General features: G+C 50.8%; 8 protein-coding genes across 8 annotated transcripts; 4 read left to right on the top strand and 4 right to left on the bottom strand.

Moving 5' to 3' along the window:
* Positions 1-52: 52 nt before the first annotated feature.
* On the bottom strand, positions 53-565 carry N7473_011439 (V-type ATPase assembly factor PKR1; the record flags this gene model as incomplete). Its single annotated transcript, XM_057157378.1, has 1 exon — positions 53-565. One exon carries the CDS (start codon positions 563-565, stop codon positions 53-55), a length of 513 nt encoding a protein of 170 aa, XP_057003228.1.
* Positions 566-2,105: 1,540 nt separating this feature from the next.
* On the top strand, positions 2,106-3,877 carry N7473_011438 (sugar porter family MFS transporter; the record flags this gene model as incomplete). The annotated part of the gene is made up of 3 exons (XM_057157377.1): positions 2,106-2,625; positions 2,697-3,515; positions 3,573-3,877. 3 exons carry the CDS (start codon positions 2,106-2,108, stop codon positions 3,875-3,877), a joined length of 1,644 nt encoding a protein of 547 aa, XP_057003227.1.
* Positions 3,878-4,445: 568 nt separating this feature from the next.
* On the top strand, positions 4,446-5,906 carry N7473_011437 (BCL5p protein; the record flags this gene model as incomplete). The annotated part of the gene is made up of 1 exon (XM_057157376.1): positions 4,446-5,906. One exon carries the CDS (start codon positions 4,446-4,448, stop codon positions 5,904-5,906), a length of 1,461 nt encoding a protein of 486 aa, XP_057003226.1.
* A 1,997-nt stretch (positions 5,907-7,903) lies between these two features.
* Positions 7,904-10,781, bottom strand: N7473_011436 (uncharacterized protein; the record flags this gene model as incomplete). The annotated part of the gene is made up of 3 exons (XM_057157375.1): positions 7,904-10,102; positions 10,166-10,534; positions 10,740-10,781. The coding sequence occupies 3 exons, from the start codon at positions 10,779-10,781 to the stop codon at positions 7,904-7,906; spliced, it is 2,610 nt and encodes an 869-aa protein (XP_057003225.1).
* Positions 10,782-11,738: 957 nt separating this feature from the next.
* Positions 11,739-13,999, bottom strand: N7473_011435 (glycoside hydrolase family 15 protein; the record flags this gene model as incomplete). The annotated part of the gene is made up of 3 exons (XM_057157374.1): positions 11,739-11,948; positions 12,063-12,127; positions 12,232-13,999. The coding sequence occupies 3 exons, from the start codon at positions 13,997-13,999 to the stop codon at positions 11,739-11,741; spliced, it is 2,043 nt and encodes a 680-aa protein (XP_057003224.1).
* Positions 14,000-14,462: 463 nt separating this feature from the next.
* Positions 14,463-14,927, top strand: N7473_011434 (uncharacterized protein; the record flags this gene model as incomplete). The annotated part of the gene is made up of 1 exon (XM_057157373.1): positions 14,463-14,927. The coding sequence occupies one exon, from the start codon at positions 14,463-14,465 to the stop codon at positions 14,925-14,927; it is 465 nt and encodes a 154-aa protein (XP_057003223.1).
* Positions 14,928-15,375: 448 nt separating this feature from the next.
* On the top strand, positions 15,376-17,244 carry N7473_011433 (putative nucleotide-sugar transporter; the record flags this gene model as incomplete). Its single annotated transcript, XM_057157372.1, has 2 exons — positions 15,376-15,840; positions 15,922-17,244. 2 exons carry the CDS (start codon positions 15,376-15,378, stop codon positions 17,242-17,244), a joined length of 1,788 nt encoding a protein of 595 aa, XP_057003222.1.
* Positions 17,245-17,787: 543 nt separating this feature from the next.
* N7473_011432 (DNA-(apurinic or apyrimidinic site) lyase APN1) lies at positions 17,788-19,950 on the bottom strand (the record flags this gene model as incomplete). The annotated part of the gene is made up of 5 exons (XM_057157371.1): positions 19,159-19,950; positions 19,058-19,094; positions 18,883-19,002; positions 18,690-18,828; positions 17,788-18,645 (listed from the first exon to the last, which is right to left on the bottom strand). The coding sequence occupies exons 1-5, from the start codon at positions 19,715-19,717 to the stop codon at positions 17,788-17,790; spliced, it is 1,713 nt and encodes a 570-aa protein (XP_057003221.1). The 5' UTR covers positions 19,718-19,950.
* Positions 19,951-19,964: the final 14 nt, after the last annotated feature.

Raw genomic sequence — 19,964 nt, 5'->3', positions numbered from 1 at the left:
TAGGAGCTGCCACAGCCCACCCCCCAGAGCCTCTTTCGCTCTTTCACGATCCTCACGCCTTGTTATCATCCACCTTCTCCCACTCGCTATCGGTGCTCCCGTATCCCGAACTATCACCGCCCGTGCTCGGCCGCTTCTTAGTATCGCGCTCGGGGGGCTGCAGTCTGGCCGAGGCAGACTCGCTGCCCGTCGCAACAGCGGACGATGTAGGAACCTTCCTTGACCCTGCAAAGGACTCGGTCTCCGTCTCGCTGTCGGCACTGTCCCTGGCACCGGGATCCTTTTTCCTATCGGTGGACCCGGCCTCTGTCTCGGCCTGCTTTTTCCTCTCCGCTTCCTGAGCCGTCTGTGCGATGCGCACCTCGTGCGCGAACCAGTTGATCGAATACCATAGCCCAGCGCACAGCACCGACAACACGACGAAATGGATACTGTACGTGGCCAGACCGAGGATGAAGAGGACGAGCTGGAGGGCGGCGAAGCTTGCGTTGGTTGCGATCAACAAGGTCCGGGTGGGCCCTGGCGTGAAGACGCTGGACCACAGCTCTTCCATGAAGGAAGCCATGGCTCTGGGCTGGGGGGAGTCTGTGTACTTTCTTTGTGCAGGGAGTCTTGGGCGAGTAGGGGGCTGGACTGTGGGGGGGATAAGCAGCAGGAGTGACGTCGCTGGGGAGGACCGGAAACTGGTATCCGTTGGAGAGGGGGGAAAGGTAGAGGAGAAAAAGAGGCTAAGGAAGATAGCAAGAGAGGGTTCGGTTTCGGGGACCGTGTTCCGAATAATGACCCGGCTAAGAGGCTAAGAGCCCAACTTTAGTTACTCCACACCGTGGAAGAGGGGCCGTTTAGTAACAAACAGAAACAACCACTTACCTCGCTAGGACAACCTCGCTGGAGAATTCCGGGTGGACAAGTTAAATCGGGACCCCATGGGGAAGAAACTTGCTAGTTAACTAACATGTTTGAACTTGCAAGTAAACAATAATGATCTTTTGTACTGCCCTAGCGATGCGATCAGATGCGAACATCATTCGTAATAGTCGCGGGGTGTCATCATGCTGCTGCCACGCCGATTACAACCGGCCCGAATGAGAGTCTCCGGATATTCAAATGCCCTATTAGATTCTTGGAATATGCTGGATGCTCATCTGCAGGGGATCTTCCACTTGTGAGCGGCATTTAGTCCCAACCCGGACTGGTCTGCTGTAGTACCGAAACTCTCGGAGTGCGCCCGAGGAGTGTGGGATCCACATCGGCCGGGATTGGCAAAAGTTAGATGCTTTGAATCTTGGTTTCCAGCCAGGCTCAGAGCTTCTATGTGATTCTAGAGAGAGGAATCAGCAAGTTCGAGCAAAATAGAGAGATGGAGGATTCATGAAGAGAACTCACCGCGTTCCCAGCATACGCTCAGAGTACCAGTACATCTCCAACAACGAGACCATCCATCGAGTCTCGTGCTTTCATCGAATAGCATCCAAGATGACCTTCCCCAGATTCGAGACCCTCCATTCAAACCGTTCATCCACCAGGAGTCCTGGATTGGATAGACTTTCCCAGCCAGTCGGCATCGATAAAAGAGGCCTTTCCAATAGCCGTTCTCAAGGCCAATCGGTATCACAGTTTCGCACGATGGACCGCCCAGTTTCCCCGTGTTTTCCCCACGCACGATGTAAGCTGTGGATCATCCCCGTAGATTCCCCTTTGCGGGCAGTCCGGCGACCGGTAAACTGCTCACTGCCGTCATCTCTGCCTGGAACCCCCCAGGCTGGAGGGCGACTCGGGTTGTGCAGGCGCCCCGCAACACCGATGTCGGTCTTTGGTGTCACAACCATCCAATCATGGTGCTGCCGTTAGTGCAAGTTGAACACGTCTGGTCAGGAGGGGAGGGGGAAGAACTTGGCCAGGGCGTCACAGGCCAGGCGAGGACAGGACAGGGGAAGAGCGAGATGAGGTTGGTATAAATATGGCGCCTGGGGGCGCTCGATTCCAACGGTTGGACAGATACGGAAATTTCCTCCTGAAAGAGGTGAAAAGCGCCGCCTCTTTCCTTTTTTATCATCTTCTTTTTGATTTTTGATTTTTATAGATCCTTCCTCTTTGCTGTGGAAATGGCAGACACGCCAGTAGACCAGGCTGATCTGGGCAAGGTCTTCTCGCCAGATGCTGCGGTGGTGCATCATGAGGATATCACCGCAGACCGGGAGCCGTATGGCCCGCCGGGACTGCGTGGGCTGATCAGTAACCCATTTGTGCTGATGTGTGCTGCTTGTTCCACATTGGGTGGTTTGGTCTTTGGTTATGACCAGGGTGTTGTCTCGGTCATCCTGGTGATGGACCAGTTTCTGGACGAGTTCCCGCGGGTCGGGGGTTCTGGGGCTGGCTTCTGGAAGGGACTTTTGACTGCGATGATTGAGCTGGGTGCACTGCTGGGTGCTTTGAATCAGGGCTGGATCGCCGATAAGATCTCCCGTCGGTATTCTATCTTGGTGGCTGTTGTGATCTTCACGATTGGCTCGATTCTTCAGACTGCCGCGTTTGGATACCCCATGCTAGTGGTGGCTCGGTTGATAGGAGGTTTGGGAATCGGCATGCTATCCATGGTGGCTCCTCTGTATATTGCTGAAATCAGTAAGTCATATATTTCACCGTCGAATGCAAGTTACGGAGGCTAACGCCTTTTCTCTTTCTGCTACCATTAGGTCCCCCAGAATGTCGTGGAACATTGCTTGTCCTCGAAGAATTCTGCATCGTGCTCGGCATCGTGATCGCCTACTGGATCACCTTCGGAACACGATACATGGCCGGTGAATGGTCCTGGCGTCTACCCTTCCTCCTGCAGATGATCCCCGGATTCATCCTCGCCGCTGGTGTGATAATCCTCCCCTTCTCACCACGATGGCTCGCCTCAAAAGGCCGCAACGAGGAAGCACTCCAAAGCTTGGCCAAACTACGTAGCTTGCCAACCTCTGACAGACGCGTGCGCCAGGAGTACATGGACATCCTAGTCGAGGTCCGTTTCCACCAGGAAATGAATGCCGAAAAGCATCCGAACCTGCAGGGTGGAAGCACCAAAGACTCCATCCGATTGGAGGTGGCTTCTTGGGCAGATGTCTTCAAGAGTGGCTGTTGGCGCCGAACTCATATCGGTGTTGGCATCATGTTCTTCCAGCAGTTTGTTGGCATTAATGCACTGATTTACTACTCACCCAGTTTGTTCAAAACGATGGGCTTCGATACCAACATGCAGCTCATCATGTCTGGAGTTCTGAATGTGCTGCAGCTAGTGGGTGTGACGACTAGTGTCTGGACAATGGATACTCTCGGTCGTCGGAAGCTTTTGCTCGGCGGATCCGTTCTCATGGCCATCTCACACATCGTCATTGCCATCCTAGTCGGTCGATTCGGCTCCAACTGGGAAGGCCACCGGACGGAAGGATGGGTCAGCGCAGCATTCTTATTATTCTACATGGTAGCTTTCGGCGCCACATGGGGCCCTGTCCCCTGGGCAGTGCCATCCGGTAAGCCCAACCCCCTTATATCCAACCTCCACGAGCCAACACTAATCTCAATTCTAGAAATCTTCCCATCCTCCCTCCGAGCAAAGGGTGTCGCCATCTCCACCTGTTCAAATTGGCTGAATAACTTCATTATTGGTCTTATTACCCCACCTTTGGTCGAAGACACGGGCTACGGCGCCTATGTGTTTTTTGCTGTATTCTGTGTGCTCTCGGGTGTTTGGACCTTTTTCTTTATGCCCGAGACTATGGGTCGCACACTTGAGCAGATGGACCATGTGTTCAAGGATAATTCTAGTGAGCATGAGCGGGAACGTAGACATGTTATTGAGGCTAGTGTGTTGGCTGAACGGGAATATGCTTGATGGGGGTTATCCCGTATAAATGATTAGCTGATTTTTGAGATTCTTCAATCTACCCGATCAAAGTTCTTCCCCTCAAGCCTTGATTAGAGTTTCATTCTTGGGTTACGGTTATTCTTGAAGGTATATTGTTCTCCATCTTTTTTATAGCATTTTGCATCAAAACAGACATTTCAGCAGAGAGGAAATTTAACAGGAAATTGAACTATTTGTAGCTAGTTGAAGGAGTACACAAATAGCAACTTGTGATATACTTTTAGCGAGCCTCGTTCCTTACGTGCGTACCTTGAATGGCTCAGGTCGCATCTAAGGTTTCCCGATCCCTTTCTGGCTTAAACTCCGATTTTAGTGGCGGCAAGCTGATTAGCGTATCGATAATTGGCCCGGCGAAAGTATATCACCGGCTTACTCTTGGGCAGCTGGGGCCCTAGGGCTGGGTTGCTTCAGCTGAGCTTCTCCTATCCCTGAACTTTTTCAACCCTGTTGTATTCCACTTCTTTATCTCAAAATTGCTGCAGCTCTGTTACTTAAACTTGACTTCAACCAACTTGCTAGCTGATATAGACGACCAATGGCGACCAAAACAAAAGGAAAGAGTGCAGTCACAACAGATGGCGACGTCCACAGCGACGTGCAAATTATTCCCCTGAAACCTCTGGATCAATGGCGACCCTTGGAGAATGTTCGATCTCTTTTGTTTCTAGTCGTGCGCGAAATCCTCGATGAAAAAGCCATGCGGGACTCCCTCGATCGACTCATCAGAGATCATCTGCCAATTCTTGGAGCTCGAATCGAGTTCAAAAAGACTGATCTGGAATATCGTCTACCCAAATCTTTTCCTCCAACTTATTCTTTGTTCGAATGGACGTCAAAAACAGTAGAATCTTCTTTGGAAGACACCAATCTGTTACCCCAAGGGTCCCATTCCGACTCTGCTCTGTCCTTTGCGCCATCCAATATCCCTGAGATGGAAAAGGAATGGACTCCATCCAGTTGGCCCGTGGAAAGAAAATACGAGAAGCCCAATGCACCTCTCCTTTTTGTACACATCACCAAGTACACCCACACCACCGTCGTCGCATTGAATATTCCACATTGTGTTGCCGATCAACTAGGCTTTGCAAGCCTAATCAACGCTTGGATGAGCGTACTCAACGGTGAAGCTCCACCAGAGTTTCTCGAGCTTGGCTTGAATGCCCTCGACGGACCCAAACTTTCCCAGAAAGAGCTGAGAATGAAAGGCACTTATCGCATTCTCAGTGGCAGAGAGCATGCTACCAAGTTCATCCCTTACATTTCTGAATTTGCGCGGTGCTCGAAAGAAATTCGAAGGACTCTGTTCTTGCCAACTGAAGTCGTCGATGAACTACGCCAGCGCTGCATGGAAAAACTCAAAGCGAAATATGGCGAGGAAGCAGCAACATTATCAAACGCCGATGTTATCACCGCCATCCTTGCCAAATTTGCATATTTAGACCGAAGCCTTTCGAAAATGGTAACTCTCAGCACATCTCTCAATATGCGAGGCCGACATCCTGCTCTCCCCGCAGATAAACCTTACCTTCACAACGCGCTCTCCTTCGCCGTTGCACGACTGCCAATTGCAAAGACTCCACTAGCCGAGGTGGCGTACCAGAATCGCCTTGCAGTCAACGAAGAGCTTCAGTTGAAAAATATCGAGCGCAGTCTGGCCGTCACCAAGGAGCTGTACAAGCGAAAGTACCCACTTCATGTCGTCGAGCCGTCTGATCTCAGCTATGCGATTACAAATTGGTGCGGAGCATGGCGTGTTATTGATTTCGGACCAGCGGTGGTGAAAACGGAGGACAGCGATTTGACTGCTGGTGCAAATACCAGAGCTGTGCCTTTGGTGTTTGGGCACTCCTTTCAACGCAATTATCCCACGAGATTCAGTTCTCAAATCATGTGCAAGGCGGATGGCGGGTATTGGTGCGATTTTACTACTATTCCGAAGACAATGGCTAAGGTTGAGAGTTTGTTGAAGTCAGACCCTAAACTACAGAGTTTATAAGGTTTGGACTTAGTTTCCTTCGGTGGACTGTCTTGAAACCCTTGAAGATCATAATTCGCCAAGTAATAGATACTATCAATATTAGCCCACTTTCTGATTGAGAATACTTGATTTCACGTTTCTCTCCCACTTGAATTGTCTCCTCAAAACCATAGAGTTTCATGTACGGAGAGGCAGCCTTTAAGTTCTAGAAACTCACAGCGCATTGATTAAGACATGAGAATACTCCCATTCATCGTTAATTATACAAATAAAGCTCCCATGTATTTCCACTTCCTATCCACGTCTGGCATAACGGCCAGTGGTCCAACCACCAGTATTTCCACCATCTTGCGGGGCAGCCAGCTCTGATGTGATCCCCAGGAGCTAATATAGGGATCCACCAATTAGCAGGCGTGATTTATAGGCAAGTCCACGTTGCCCATGCTAAGGATTTAGTAAATGGAGATTTTCCTGCCGCATAATTCTGGCGGGCGCCATAAATCAGATATGGCGGGCCATTGCATGATCTCAAGCCGGCTTCTGAGATATTGAATGGATAAACTGCATATTCACAGTGATGAAGGTAAGAGCCACATACACTGACCAACTATGATTCTCCGCGATTCATCCCGTAGTAGGTGAAGCACTTCGGCAAATCCAATGCGAGTATTTTCCGTATGAAGCCCAAATCAGGATAAACCTCGAATTATTTCATCCGAATCATACTGAGAGATCTAATGAAGGATGCAGGCCCCTGCCCCGCCAGACCTGAACTAAGGGACTTCCCGAGCACTAATTGAACGTCGAGAAAACTAATTCCATTTTACCATCTTTGGAATAGTTTCCGCTAGTAAGGCCCTGGAGAGCATGGGATCCAACGTTTCTAGAGGGATGCAATGATCTGCACGCTGCATATTTTTCAACAGCCGGAATCAATATCCTAACAGACCTGGTCATTTTGGTGAGGCTGTTGTCTCTCCTTATGAAGCTTAACCTTCACCGTCGAAGAAAATGTGAGATCCTGACATCAAATATAACTCTGGTATCAGATATGACTGACTGTGAATACTTAGATGCTCTGATTGGCATTTTCTAAAGCGGAGCATTTGCATCTGTAGCCTTGATTGTTCGTCTGAACGGTCTATACAAGTATACCATCACAAAAGACATATCCTACGATTCAGGTAAGCATATCTTTGGCTTGATACATCCCCTAGCTCCTTGGTATTGAAAGTCTGTTCATCAATACCCAACCTCTTCTAAAGATCCTCTTCTGGTCCCAAATCGGAGTCAACGTCGCTATAATCTCCGCCTCGGCCCCATGCCTTCGTCCCTTGTTCGCCACTGTCTTCAAAAGCTCATCCTACGTCCGATCCTACCGCGGTCCATCTAACGACGTTTATGGGGCATACGGCACAAGATCCAATCGAAGAACCTTGAGACCAAGGACGGAGGGGGCAATTGAGCTTACTTCTCGAGATGATGAGAATTATCATAGGGTAGAGGTGAATGTTTCGGGGGCGAACCCTGCCAACGGTGGTGATGGTAGTGAGGAGAGAATTCCGGGGTCCCAAGCCCGCAAACATCACGAAGACGGCTATGGTCGAGATGAAAAGTGAGGAACGCACAGCATGTTTTGGAGCGCGTATACCTGTCGTCAAGATTCACACGTGCTTCCTTTCATGTAAATCAGACGGCCAATACTTCCAGCGATGACTAAGCCTATTATGCAGCTAGGTATCTATCTTCTATCACCGCTACAGTGAATCCTGCAGTCCTGCGAGCCCATACAGTTCACTAGGTACGAAGTTCCAAAAAATTCAGATAATGAACATAATTGATCCTAAGCGATGTGCATATGGTATCTTAAAGCAGAAAATCGAAGTCCAAGCACTCCCGAGATCCCCAAATTTGCCGACGCCTGTAAATGAAAGGGAGCTAAACAGAGCCTTGCAATGTCTGTCACAGCGAAGCAAGGCAATGTAAGCCGAAATAAGGACGCCCCTTTCCCCCACTCAGATGACCCCGTGCCGGGCCTTGAAAATGGATATCTTATCGTCGTAAAAGAGAATCTCTTGTAGCCGGAATCGCACTCGTGATACACCCTCATCCTCCTGCTCGGTGTCATCGTACCCATCGGAGAGATCGCTGGAAAGGTGTCCCGAGTCATCCAATGCACTGAAATGTTGGTGGCCGTCACTGTTTTCCTCTTCAAAGACGCCGTCGTCATCTACACCTGAATGGCGATCGACTCCGGGCGTCTCGTCAAACTCCCCTTCACGCCCTCCTTCGAGGATCTGGTAGCATTTCCCTTGTAGACCGATGTAGGTGATTTTAAGGTCAGGGCGTATGCTGACGATATCCAATACTTGGAGGGCGAGCTCTTTCAGATCGCGCTGGGGCGTATTCCCGATATGAGTTAAGTAGAGGGCGTAGAGACGCGGCATGTTAGGGAGTCGTTGGAGGAAGTGATGCCAGTGCAGATGATCCATCGCCATTCCCAATTCCCGTAACTGTGGCATACGGCCCCCGGTGACGAAAGAGACCATGTCGCGGTTGAACGTCCATTTCTGCCAGCGGCTATCTGGGAGATCCGGGCCACTGATGAATCGCTCCGATGCGTCAATAAGGACCTTTCGCAGGCTCAGTCGGTGCCTACGGAGTATGTGCTTGTAGATGGCATCTATCTGGACGGTTGAATCATAGTCGGGCGCTTCATGCAGGTACACGCTCTCTAGGGTATTGGGAGCGATGGCCTCCTTGATAAAAAGCATCAGATAGGGAGAGACGTTATCCGTTCGCAGATGCTTGAGGTTGAGGGAGTACTCTGAGGCCTCAATACTTGGACGACGATCGCCTTTGAGCTTGTTTGCTGGTACAGGTGGCGGAGCATATTTTCGGCGTAATGCTCTCCAGAGGCTTTCATGGTCCGCACATGCCATCAAAGTAAGAGTAGTGAGACGCGTCCACTCGATGGTTGGGAGAAGAGTTGCCACATGTAGAGGAACTCGCTCCAATTCAAAGACCTGAAGTTTCAGTTTATCATTATTGGCCTGGTCACCATAGTAAGGAGTACGGGTCTTGGGAGTGGAGGTGAGGACGCCTGCGATCAGTGGAACATCCCTCTTATTGCTCGACAATGAGGACTGCTTGTCGTCGCCTTGCGATGAGTGGTTTGTCTCTTGTTGGATCTCGGTCTCTCGCTCTTTATCTTGCTCGGTTGATAAGGAAGATTCTGATTGCACTGACTCCTCAACTGCGGAGGAGCTTGTAATGCTGCCATTCTGCTGAGCCGGTTCCTCAGGCTTAGAGAGAATACTGAGCACTCCAGCAACTCTTGGCCAAAATTTGGGTGAGTTCAAGGAATTATCGGTGTCCTTGAGGCAGCGAACCCAGTTTAACACACTGGCCTTTGAGGATATCCCGATCCGGAGTTCAACCAAGCGATCACGAGACCGCTCGATTAGAATTGCAAGCTCATCCACATAGGCTGCCTCGTCTATGTCAAGAATAGTCACGCTCTTCAGCGGCGGCAACACCGATAGTGAAGGGTGTTCGATATGGGTGTTCTTCAGAGTACTCAACAAAGACGACAAAAGCGAGGTGTTAGGGCGCAGCAAATGCTCTGAATTATCATGCCAGCGCACCCAGACCCGCTCCAGGCGACATTCATGACCCGGTCGGTTGGCGAGTGACGCAAGGGCAAGCCAGATCTCACGAACGACACCTGTTGGCATGTCCCAGATGAATGCCTCAAGATTAACCATCCGCGCCACGGCCAAGGCCACAAGAGTCCCTAACATCTTGCCCACCTCCCTGTTCACCGAGTATTCCTGGACCCAGCTCAATGGACCATTGCCAATCGAGAACGTGCGAGTGTACTGCGCATAGTAGTTTCCTCGCCGCGACCGAAACCCGGGAGTTACAGCCTGTGTCTGGTTTGGTTGGTGGGCAGGGTCATTGCAGCCACAATGTGCGCAGGCGGGCGATTGCTGATTATGTTTTGGTAGCGGCAGTTGGTGGAATACATCCTCGCCCATCACGAGAGTGGACAACCCATAAGACAAGGCATCCACTCCGGTGTACTCGTCCGTCGAAGGGTTCAGCGACTCGGGCCAGACAATGTCAAAACGGGAGTACATATGCGGAATAGTGAGGTTGTGGAGGGCGGAGCATGTTAGTGCAAGTGAAGTGAGGTCATTCGTATGTGTCACCTATCATGAAGCGGGTCTATTAGTTCCACTGTTCATAGCGTGTCAAGAGGATGGCTTTCAAACCTCTTTGACGATATCCTTTAGCACGTCTAAAGGCAAATCGAGTAACTCCATTTTCTTCTTCTCGGGCGTCATCTCCGAGGTACCCATATTCGAGGCGCTGGCGCCAGGTGTGGAGGTCCGAGTAAGGTTCTGGTTGGAGGTCTGACTTGAGTGTTGCGAGGTATCAAGGTGGAGGTTTCTAAGTGCGGAAGGAAGATGCTTTTGATCGCGAGTCTCGGGATCTGCCGACGCTGTGCTTTGGCTTGACACAAAGTCTTCCTCGTCTGACGATAACGCCTGATCGGAGGCAAGCCGATCAGCCCAATCCGCGCTTGCGTCCGCCATTGAGAGGACGCCAAGGATTCCAGGCGCTAAGTCAGGTTGAGGAAGCTAGGTCCAGTCAGCATCATCAGACCGGTCAAGCAGGCCAGAGTAGAATCCAGTCCCGTGTGCCGAGTCACAGAGCTGATTGTTGAAGGAAAGGGAGCGGAGAGTAACGTCTGGGGACGCAATAACCTAGTGGAGTGAGCAACGGATCAGCCCGTCGGGAGTGGGTGCGGATCCCGCATCAAAGCGGGGGTTATGTAAGCCTCACCTGACGGGCAGCCGCATGGATGTCTCTAACTTCGATATGCATCTATGATTCCTTGGTGCGAGAAATGTGATGATAGATTGGGCTCATTTAATGCCACAGTAGCAGTTACCTTGGTTCATCTGTGGTAGCGTTTACTTGAATATAGTGGACAACACAGTGATGGTTATACAATGGTGAGCTAGTACGGGGTAGACGCAGCAGGGTGGTTAATAAACAGTTAGATAAACGATAGCGATTAAACGACAGTGGTTTAACGATGGCGGTTATATAGTGGTTAATCGGTGGAGGTTAAATGTTGTTGTCTAAAAACTAGTTAGTTATTAAACGATAGTTATTAAACGGTGGCTAACCAGTACCGACTAATCACCACCAAAAGAGAGACCAGAGAAGCAACCACCCTAAAAGGATAACCTTAACTAGCGAAAGCCAACCAATAAGACTCCCTCTCCCGAAAGGCCGAAGCCACAAATCCTAAAGAGGAAAGGACAGCTCAAAGAGAACTGACCAATGAGAGTGCGTGGTCGTTGGTGGCTGACTAATTATATCGAGGCAGATCTAGAGGAGAGATGTTTGTACGTCTGCTCTGTTTTACAGCACTTTACATTTATTTGTACGGTGAATAAACGGAGAGAATACTTGCGTGGCTTCGGTGAAAGTTGATTATCTCAGAAAATGCCATTGTGTTGGCCAGCGACTTCCAAGGCTAAGTAAGGTGAAGTATTGCAGACCGGTCCTAGGATACGGCATAGTATATAATTCTGTACTTTTATTAGACTACTACCTGTCGAAGCCTGCATAGATACCAGAAAACCAAAGTTTATCAAATTGAATGAATAAGAGATAAAGCAGTCCATCTATCACATGAAAACACAAGCCCGGCTCAATCCATTTTTGAAGAGAAAACTGCCCACGTCACACCCAACACCAGCCTGAGAATTCCATCTGCTCCCATTACCCATCCATTTCATTAAACAACTTCCAACTTTACCTACCATCAACTTACTCCTCACGACCCAATCTCTCCAAATTCATCGCAGCACTAATACAAGCAAGATGACTAAATGCCTGGGGCGTATTACCCATCTGTTCACCCGAAATCGCCACTTCTTCAGAGAACATGCCCAGATGGTTCGAATAAGACAAGATATTGTCAAAGTGCGAGAGGGCGAGTTTCCAGAGATTTGGAATGGTGACGTCGTATTTAGCGGCCTATATAGAGATATGTCGAGGTGGGGTCATGGTTAGCAGGGCAAAGGGAATGGAATTATGAAGGGTGGGTGGGAAGGTTGTACAATAAGGGTTTTGGGTGAGGGGCAGACGTACACGAGCCATTGCTTCGACGAGCCAGAATGTTACCATGATAAAGGCACCCTCGCTTCCGCCGACGCCTGTACGACGGTGGTGTTAGTAACGAGTCTTGGTCTGGGTCTGGGTGAGGGGAACGTGAGGGGTGAGTAAGGATAGAGGTTGTGAGGTGAGGTGAGATATTTACCATCGTTTGCTTTGAGGTGGTCATATCGGAATACCAGTTTAGCGCTGGAAAGACCTTCTTTCTCAGGGCCTTGCAGAATGCGCTTAAGGGTACTGATGAATCGCGGATCATTAGGTGCCACAAAGAACACCAACGGCGCAATGAGAATCGACGCATCAAGAACCTCACGACTCTCGTAGCTCTGACAGAAATGGCCACGTTCGGCATTGTATCCTCTATCCATGATCTCGTCGTACAATTCATCCCGCACTTGAATCCACTGGAATCGGTCCGGGCAGGGCAAACTGGCTCGCTTTTCTGCCAAGCGGATTCCACGGTCCAGGGCTACCCACATCATGACCTTGGAATAGATGAAGTTTTGGATTTGGCCTCTAGACTCCCAAATGGACATGTCCTTTTGGTGTCTTACACCAATAACATAGTTCACCATGCGGCGGATTGAGCCCCATTGATCGTAGGTGATTGGATTTCCGTGCTTGTTGTAGAGGTAGATGCTGTCCAAGAGTTCGCCATAGATATCGAGTTGCGTGTGGAAGACAGCTGCGTTACCTACGCGGACGGGCTTGCTACCCTTGTAACCGTCAAGGTGGTCCAGCTCCAACTCGGGAATGTCGTACTCGCCACGGATAGTGAACATCAGCGGCAAGAAGGGTCGCTTGCTTCCCGGCTCGATGTCTTGTGCGGCATGCGGGAAGATCCGTTCAAAGATGAAATTCACGTAGTCTTCTGCCTCGCGGCTGTATCCCATTTTCAAGAAGACGTACAGCGTAAACGCTGTGTCGCGCACCCAGGAGTATCGATAGTCCCAGTTACGGGAACCGCCCACATTTTCAGGAAGTGAAAAGGTGGGCGCTGCAATGATGGCTCCCGTGGGTTTGTAAGTGAGTAGCTTTAAGATCAAAAGGCTGCGTTCGACCGTCTCGCGATAGTGCCCACGGAACTCACACTTGCGAGTCCAGTCAGTCCAGTAGTCGGATGTGTCTTCCTCCATCTTTGCCAGATATGCTGCTATCAGAGTCGAGCCAGGTACCGCCTTCTCGGGACTATGCAGCACAAAATGCACGGTTTGTCCCTCGGACAGGCGAATCAACGCCACCAGTCCACGGCCCTTTGCACCCTCTCGTTCCTCCAGGCTCAGAGTAGCCTTGGGGAGGCCCAACTTGTCGGCCTCCCGCGAATCGGCAAAGATGTCGAGCTGCAGCCGCTCGGACTCACTCTCAAAATGGACAGTCTGTAACCGGTGGCCGGCCAGGTCATTTTCCAGTTTTCCACGAGCGGTATGCGTATCCCGTGCGTAGTTAAAGGCCGGGAACAATTCCACCTGTAATTCCATCGTGCCTCGGCTACACTCAATTTTTCTGATCAGACCAGAGTGCTGCAGACCAGACTTGAAGCGGTTGGCGTTGGACTCATTGCACGGACAGTAACCCGAGAGCAGTCGGCCCGACTGAGGCAGTTTCTTGGGCGTCACCGGGAAGTAGTCCAGCAGGGTCACGACACCGTCTTCATTGGTCCAGCGGGTTTCGAGCAGATTCGAGTATGGAAGATACCGCTGCTTGTTATGCGGATCAATCATTGACTTGGAGGGCTCCACGGACCAGAAGCCGCCCTTCTTCTCGTCCAGCAGACGACAGAACACTGTGGGGGAATCAAAGACCGGCCAACACATATAATCCAGACTACCGGCCTTGCTGATCAGGGCACATGTGTGCATGTCCCCGATCAAGCCATAGTCCTCAATTGCATTATACGAAGGTCTCTGTGCCATGGTGAAAGGATGACGACGGTGAACAGGAAGGAGAAGGAATCAAACGAGGATGATATTATCAGGCAGTTGAACCAAGAGATGATATTGATTGCAATGATGCGCAGCGCTGATTCCACTAACGGGGTCAAGACTCTCACGTGAACTTGGGTGAAGTTGTAAGAGAGCAACCTCAGTCGGCCATAACTTCTACATGCCCAGGGTGACATATATGGCCCCGGATGCCGGGCAGAAGACTTGGGAGGCAACGACATGATGATGAGAATGGATTCGAACTGAGGTCATATCGATGTTGGAGAGGTTCTTTCCTCTGTGACAGGCCATTGGACGGAGGCGCATTGTTACCCACCGGAAACCCATCATCATAATGGCAAACCCCATTTCATCCGGCTAATTTGCATCGCAGCAAGTCGTGCTGCTATGTATGCAACCTTCTTAAAGCGAGGACTCCAGCGTGGTTAATATTATGGCCAACTTTGCCAAGAGCAAGCGGATCTGCAGCAATTTCTTAGCCGGGAGACCTCGGGCAGCCATCGGTTTCAAGATGGACCACCACTTCATCCTCTTTCAATCTCGACGAGCTCTCCGCCAGCTTCATCCTGGTCATCAACAACAACCGGCAATACCTAGCAAGCCGCATCGGAAGTCGCAGTCCGCCAATCGTAGCAGGCCAGGTCCAAGCCTCGGATGCACAGAAATATTCCTTGGGACCGTCATGCCCTCTGGACCCCGGATCGCCCGGACAGTGGAGCATGAGGTGGGTGGAGCTGGTGGTGGCGGCCAGTCAGGAGCAGCAGATAATGGCCAGGAGATTAAGAGGAGAGAGGAGAAAGCAGAGAGGAGAAAATGGAAGGGGCCACCGCCTGAACTCTTGAAGGGGCCAAGTAACAAAGGCCTAAGCCTAAGGCCTAAGGAGTCTTCAGTTTGTTAAGGGGCCAGGCGAAAGCAAAGAGAGAAACCGGGCCCCCCAAGTACTCAGGGCCAACTAACTGACCAACAACTCCACTATTAAGAGACTAAGAGACTCCGAGCGCCGCCCATCACCGCCCCAAAAAGCTGCCAGTGTTTCTTCAACTTTTAACTTTGGTCACTTTCCGACTTGCTCGTTTTCCGCCCTCCCCGCGTGACCCCTTCCTTTCCTTTTCTTGAATTTACCCCGACTGCAACTCACTTTCCTTTTCGATCTTCATATCCTCGAGTCCTCTCATCTTTGCCCACGACATCACCCGCCAAACCCGCATCTCTCCCTACTTTCCACCTCGCAACAACAGGGTGCGCGGTCGTGTGTACACACTCCCCGGTCGCACCCTCATGGGGCCAACTGATCTCGATTCATCTACCCTCTCCCTTCACATCCTCGTCTTCGCCCCAGTCCCATAATGGGGCTGTCACCCGCCGGCAACGGGCACCACCGACGGCGGAGCTCGGTGCTCACGGGCGCAAGTCGTTCAATGCAGCCGGGCTCCTCGGAACGGAGGGATGATAGTCTGCGACCCCATGGAGAAGGAGGTCCAACCAAATGGGACGAACAGGAGCCCTTGACAGCCGAGGATACCGATTCCTCAGAATTATCGTCCTCGGCCCTGGAACAGCGGGAGTTGGAAGTGATGAGTTCGGACGATGACCAATATGACGAGGAGACGGGTCTCACAGCAAACCAGAAACGCCAGCGGCGACGACGGCGTCGGCAACGTCGCAAGTTGGATGCTCGTATCGCCGACGTCAAGTTCTCTCGATTTGGTCTGCCCTCACTAGGGTTGGCCGATCGCAATTTTGCTCGCAAGCTACTTGCGAATGCTGGATTGATCTTGATGTGGTACTTCTTCTCCTTGTCCATCTCTATCGTGAGTAGTATCCCTTTTTCCGCAGTCGAACAACCCAAGGGAAGGACGAGTGATAATTAACACTCTGCTTCTATCTTACAGTACAACAAATGGATGTTCTCCGAAAACGATATCGTCTTCCCCTTTCCTCTCTTCACTACCAGCTTGCACATGGCTGTCCAATTCACCCTCGCCTCTCTTTTGCTATGGATATTTCCTTCTCTGCGTCCTCAACATCCCCCGGGGTCACCCTCTGCATCGCCCGTGGAAGGCTCCAAAGAGTCTGAACCGGTGCTCACCAAATCCTTCTACCTCACACGCCTCGTTCCTTGCGGTGCGGCGACATCGCTCGATATCGGCCTTGGCAACACCTCCCTCAAGTTCATCTCTCTCACATTTCTCACCATGTGCAAATCGTCTGCACTCGCCTTCGTTCTTCTCTTTGCTTTCCTTTTCCGCCTGGAATCTCCTTCTGTCAAGTTGATTCTGATCATCGCTACAATGACGATTGGTGTGGTGATGATGGTCGCAGGCGAGGCCGCTTTCAATGCGCTTGGATTCAGTCTCGTCATTGCTTCCGCTTTCTTTTCAGGTTTCCGATGGGGACTGACACAGATTCTCCTGCTCCGCCATCCGGCCACCTCAAATCCCTTCTCGACTCTCTTTCTCCTTACGCCCGTCATGTTCTTTTCTCTTCTCGCCATCTCGCTCGCGGTCGAGGGCCCTAACGATATTCATTACGGTTTCCTCGCCCTCGCCGAGCAACGGGGAACTTTGTTCGGCTCGTGCCTGTTGATATTCCCCGGTGTTCTCGCCTTTTGCATGATCTCATCTGAATTCGCTTTGCTGAAACGATCTTCCGTCGTCACTCTCAGCATTTGTGGAATCTTTAAAGAAGTCGTCACAATCAGTGCTGCGGGTGTAATCTTCCATGATAAGCTCACAGTCGTTAATATAACCGGCTTGGTTGTGACCATTGGAAGCATTGGGTGCTATAATTACATGAAGATCTCCAAGATGCGCAGCGAAGTAGAGGATGACGACTGGCACCGCGACGGAACACCAGACTCGGACTCTGAAGATGCCAGCGGTGGCGAGTTTGGAGACTACCATCCTGTCACCGATTCTGAATCGGGCACGTCTCCTGCAGCGCACTACGACGATGATCTGCAAGCCTCTTCAGCAGGGGACCAGCGACGCTCATTCCGTGTCCGGGCAAGCGGTCACAACCTGTCAATCTCCACGACCATCCCAGAGGACGATTCTATCGAAACACCTATCAAATCCGCTCCTCCCACGATAACCACCATGGCCGAGGCGGGACTTTCCTCGCACCTCCAAGCATCCGATCGGGAAGATTCACCAGGTGTTCACTCCAGCTCCTCTGTCTCACCGATTATGAGCCAACCCCCCGCCCACCCTTAGTCCTCCAATCTCATTTTCTACGACGACAAATTCTTCTCCTATGTGATATATCTCTATGATACCTTAGAATGGTATTCTGTGCCTGGACACCAATCCACCGACTCCTGCCTGTTCAACACCTGATAAACGGTCTGGGACCTGCACAGAAGCCAGGTAGCCGCAACTGTGGTGTGGCATGTTGCCGATAATGATGTACGCGCTGACTTCTGACTTCTTCTCATGAAGCAATGAGGCCGGGGTTGGTACAGGAGGTGTCTTGTTTATTATTGCATGGTGGCTCTGGGTTTTGAATTCATTGCAGAGCGGTGGCTTGACTGATACCATCAATTCCATTTTCTTTTCTTGGGGCCTTATTGGCTAGCCTGATTTATTTTGAATATCAAATCAATCAATATTACGATCTCTCTACTTTCATAATTGCCATGTTCGTTTGTAGATATCCCGCTTGGAGCTGGGTCGTCTACTAGCTTGTATTAGATACTACTGCACTCTAAACCCTAACCCACAGAGCCATAACCCATTCTGATTCCGTCACATCACTATCTATTTCTCTACCTTCCCCTTCTTAATCATATCCATAAGACTCTTCTGCCCCTTCTCCTTCGCCTTAGCCTCCTTCTTCTTCTCGCTCTCCATCTTCCGCTCATACTGCTCCATCTGCTTCTCCCTCATCTCCCTCCCCTCCTCCGAAAGCCTCGCCTCCAAAGCCTTGAACTCCTCCCCCTCCGGATCCATCCCAATCAACGACTCCAACAACTTAATCTCGCGCGCCCAAACCCCATGGTCAGGAACCGCCGCCGGCGAAGCCCCCGCCGGCCTTTTCCCGCCCTTTTTAACTACCTTCTTCTTCCCTTTCTTCTCGGACTCACTCTCACAACTATCCGCATCGTCGTCATCAGCCGAAGAAGCGCTTTGACCGGGGACACGATCAATAGGCGTTTCAAGGACCATCGGCAATCCCTCAAAATGCGGCTCATTCATCACGTTATGGAACGCACGTAGACCCAGGAATCCCGTGCCGATGTTAGCGTGTAGATCACGTTTACTTCCGCGCGGAGCTTTGGAGTCATTTAGGTGCAGAGCGCGGAGGAATTTGAGGCCGATTAGATTGTCGAATTCGGAGAGGAAGGACTTGAATCCTTCCGGGCTGACGAGGTCGTAGCCTGCGGCGAAACTGTGGCATGTGTCTATGCAGATGCCGATTCGGGAGTGGTGTTCTTTTGGAATTAGGGCTAATAAGTCTCGGAATTCGGTGAGGGTGCCACCGATTGTGTTGCCGTGGCCACACATTGTTTCGAGCACGGGTATAACGGTTGATGTGGCGGCTATGGCTCGCGTGAGGGAGTCTGCTAGGCGGGCGAGGGCTTCAGGGAGGGGGGTTGGTTTGTGCTTCCCGGGCTGCTGGTGTGTTAATTTAGATAGAGAGGAGATTTGGGGGGTTGGACAAACTGGAAGTTGTAGAGTTTGATGCCAAGGGCTTCGCAGCGGCGGAGGTCGTCGAGGAATGAGTCGTAGGCTTGTTTGGCCTTTGCCTTGTCATTTTGAGCTAGATTGACGAGATAGGATCCATGAGGTAGAACGTGTCTTGGAGATATTAGTGGCTATGTAGGTATTGAATGATGATTGGAGAATACTCACTTGGCCGCATCGTAGTTCTGCTCGGCGCACATCTTGCGGAATTGATCCCGTACATCATCTTGCAGAGGCGGGTTGTCCCATTTTCTCTGTGACTTGAGGAACAGTGCAAAAGCATTGCCACTGGCGACATTGTTTAGATTCATGTCCTAACAAGATGGATTTGTTCACTACTCACCCGATTTGTGTACTATTGGTGATCGAGTTGAATACACCTGCTCGATGAATCTTGAATTAGCTTCTTGACCATCCATCCTAGACATAGTCCCAGATACTGACCTTTCGCAGCGCTAACATGAGCACCGACAAACATCTTCAGCCCCGGAGTCCGGGGTGCTAACGGCATCGCTTCAGCTTCCTTCTCTTCCTTGGTCTTTCTAGCCTTCCTGGCAGGTTTCGCTTTAACGGAGGAAGCTGCTTCAGCCTCGGTCTTCACGGCGATATCTCCGGCTTCAGTCTTGACCCCAGATTCTCCCTTGGCAACAGTAACACTGGAGTCAATTTCCGTTCCTTCAGTGACCTCTTTCTTGAACGACGCCGCAACCTGAGTCTTCTTAGACTTTGCAGCAGGCTCAGCCTTAGGGGTAGCCTTGGCGCTGGACCCTTTCTTCGGCGTAGTTACTACCTCGTGTTCTCCCTCTGAGTCTTCACCAGACGAGGCCTCTTTGAGATTGGCGGTTGATCTTTGTCGTTTGGATCTTCTCAATGGAGAGTTATCTGGTGTCCCATTGCTCAGGTTCCTTTTGTGGCCGCCCTTGGCGTTTGAGGCCTGCATTGAGGAGTGAGTTGTTGAGGCTGCTGCAGTAGAGGATGACTCTTCTTTTGGCAGTATAGACATGAGCCTACTGTATCAAGTTGGGCCAACTGATGTCTTCGGAGCTTTTGATGGAGTCTGATAGCAATTGGGTAGAATTGATGGGTCCGGAGCTGATTGGGTGCGGCTGCGTGGAATTGCAAGAAGAACTGCCACTGCCACTGGCGGAAGCGCCACGATCACTTGATTCGTATTAACTTCGAACGGAAAATGCAATGTGATTGATGTAATGATTGTTTTGACAAGTTTCATTTGCTCTTCTTGAAATTAT

The sequence above is a fragment of the Penicillium subrubescens genome (assembly GCF_028828155.1).
Source record: "Penicillium subrubescens strain IBT 31985 chromosome Unknown utg000010l_segment0_segment0, whole genome shotgun sequence".
Classification (NCBI taxonomy): domain Eukaryota; kingdom Fungi; phylum Ascomycota; class Eurotiomycetes; order Eurotiales; family Aspergillaceae; genus Penicillium; species Penicillium subrubescens.
This window is presented reverse-complemented; position numbering and strand designations above follow the sequence as displayed.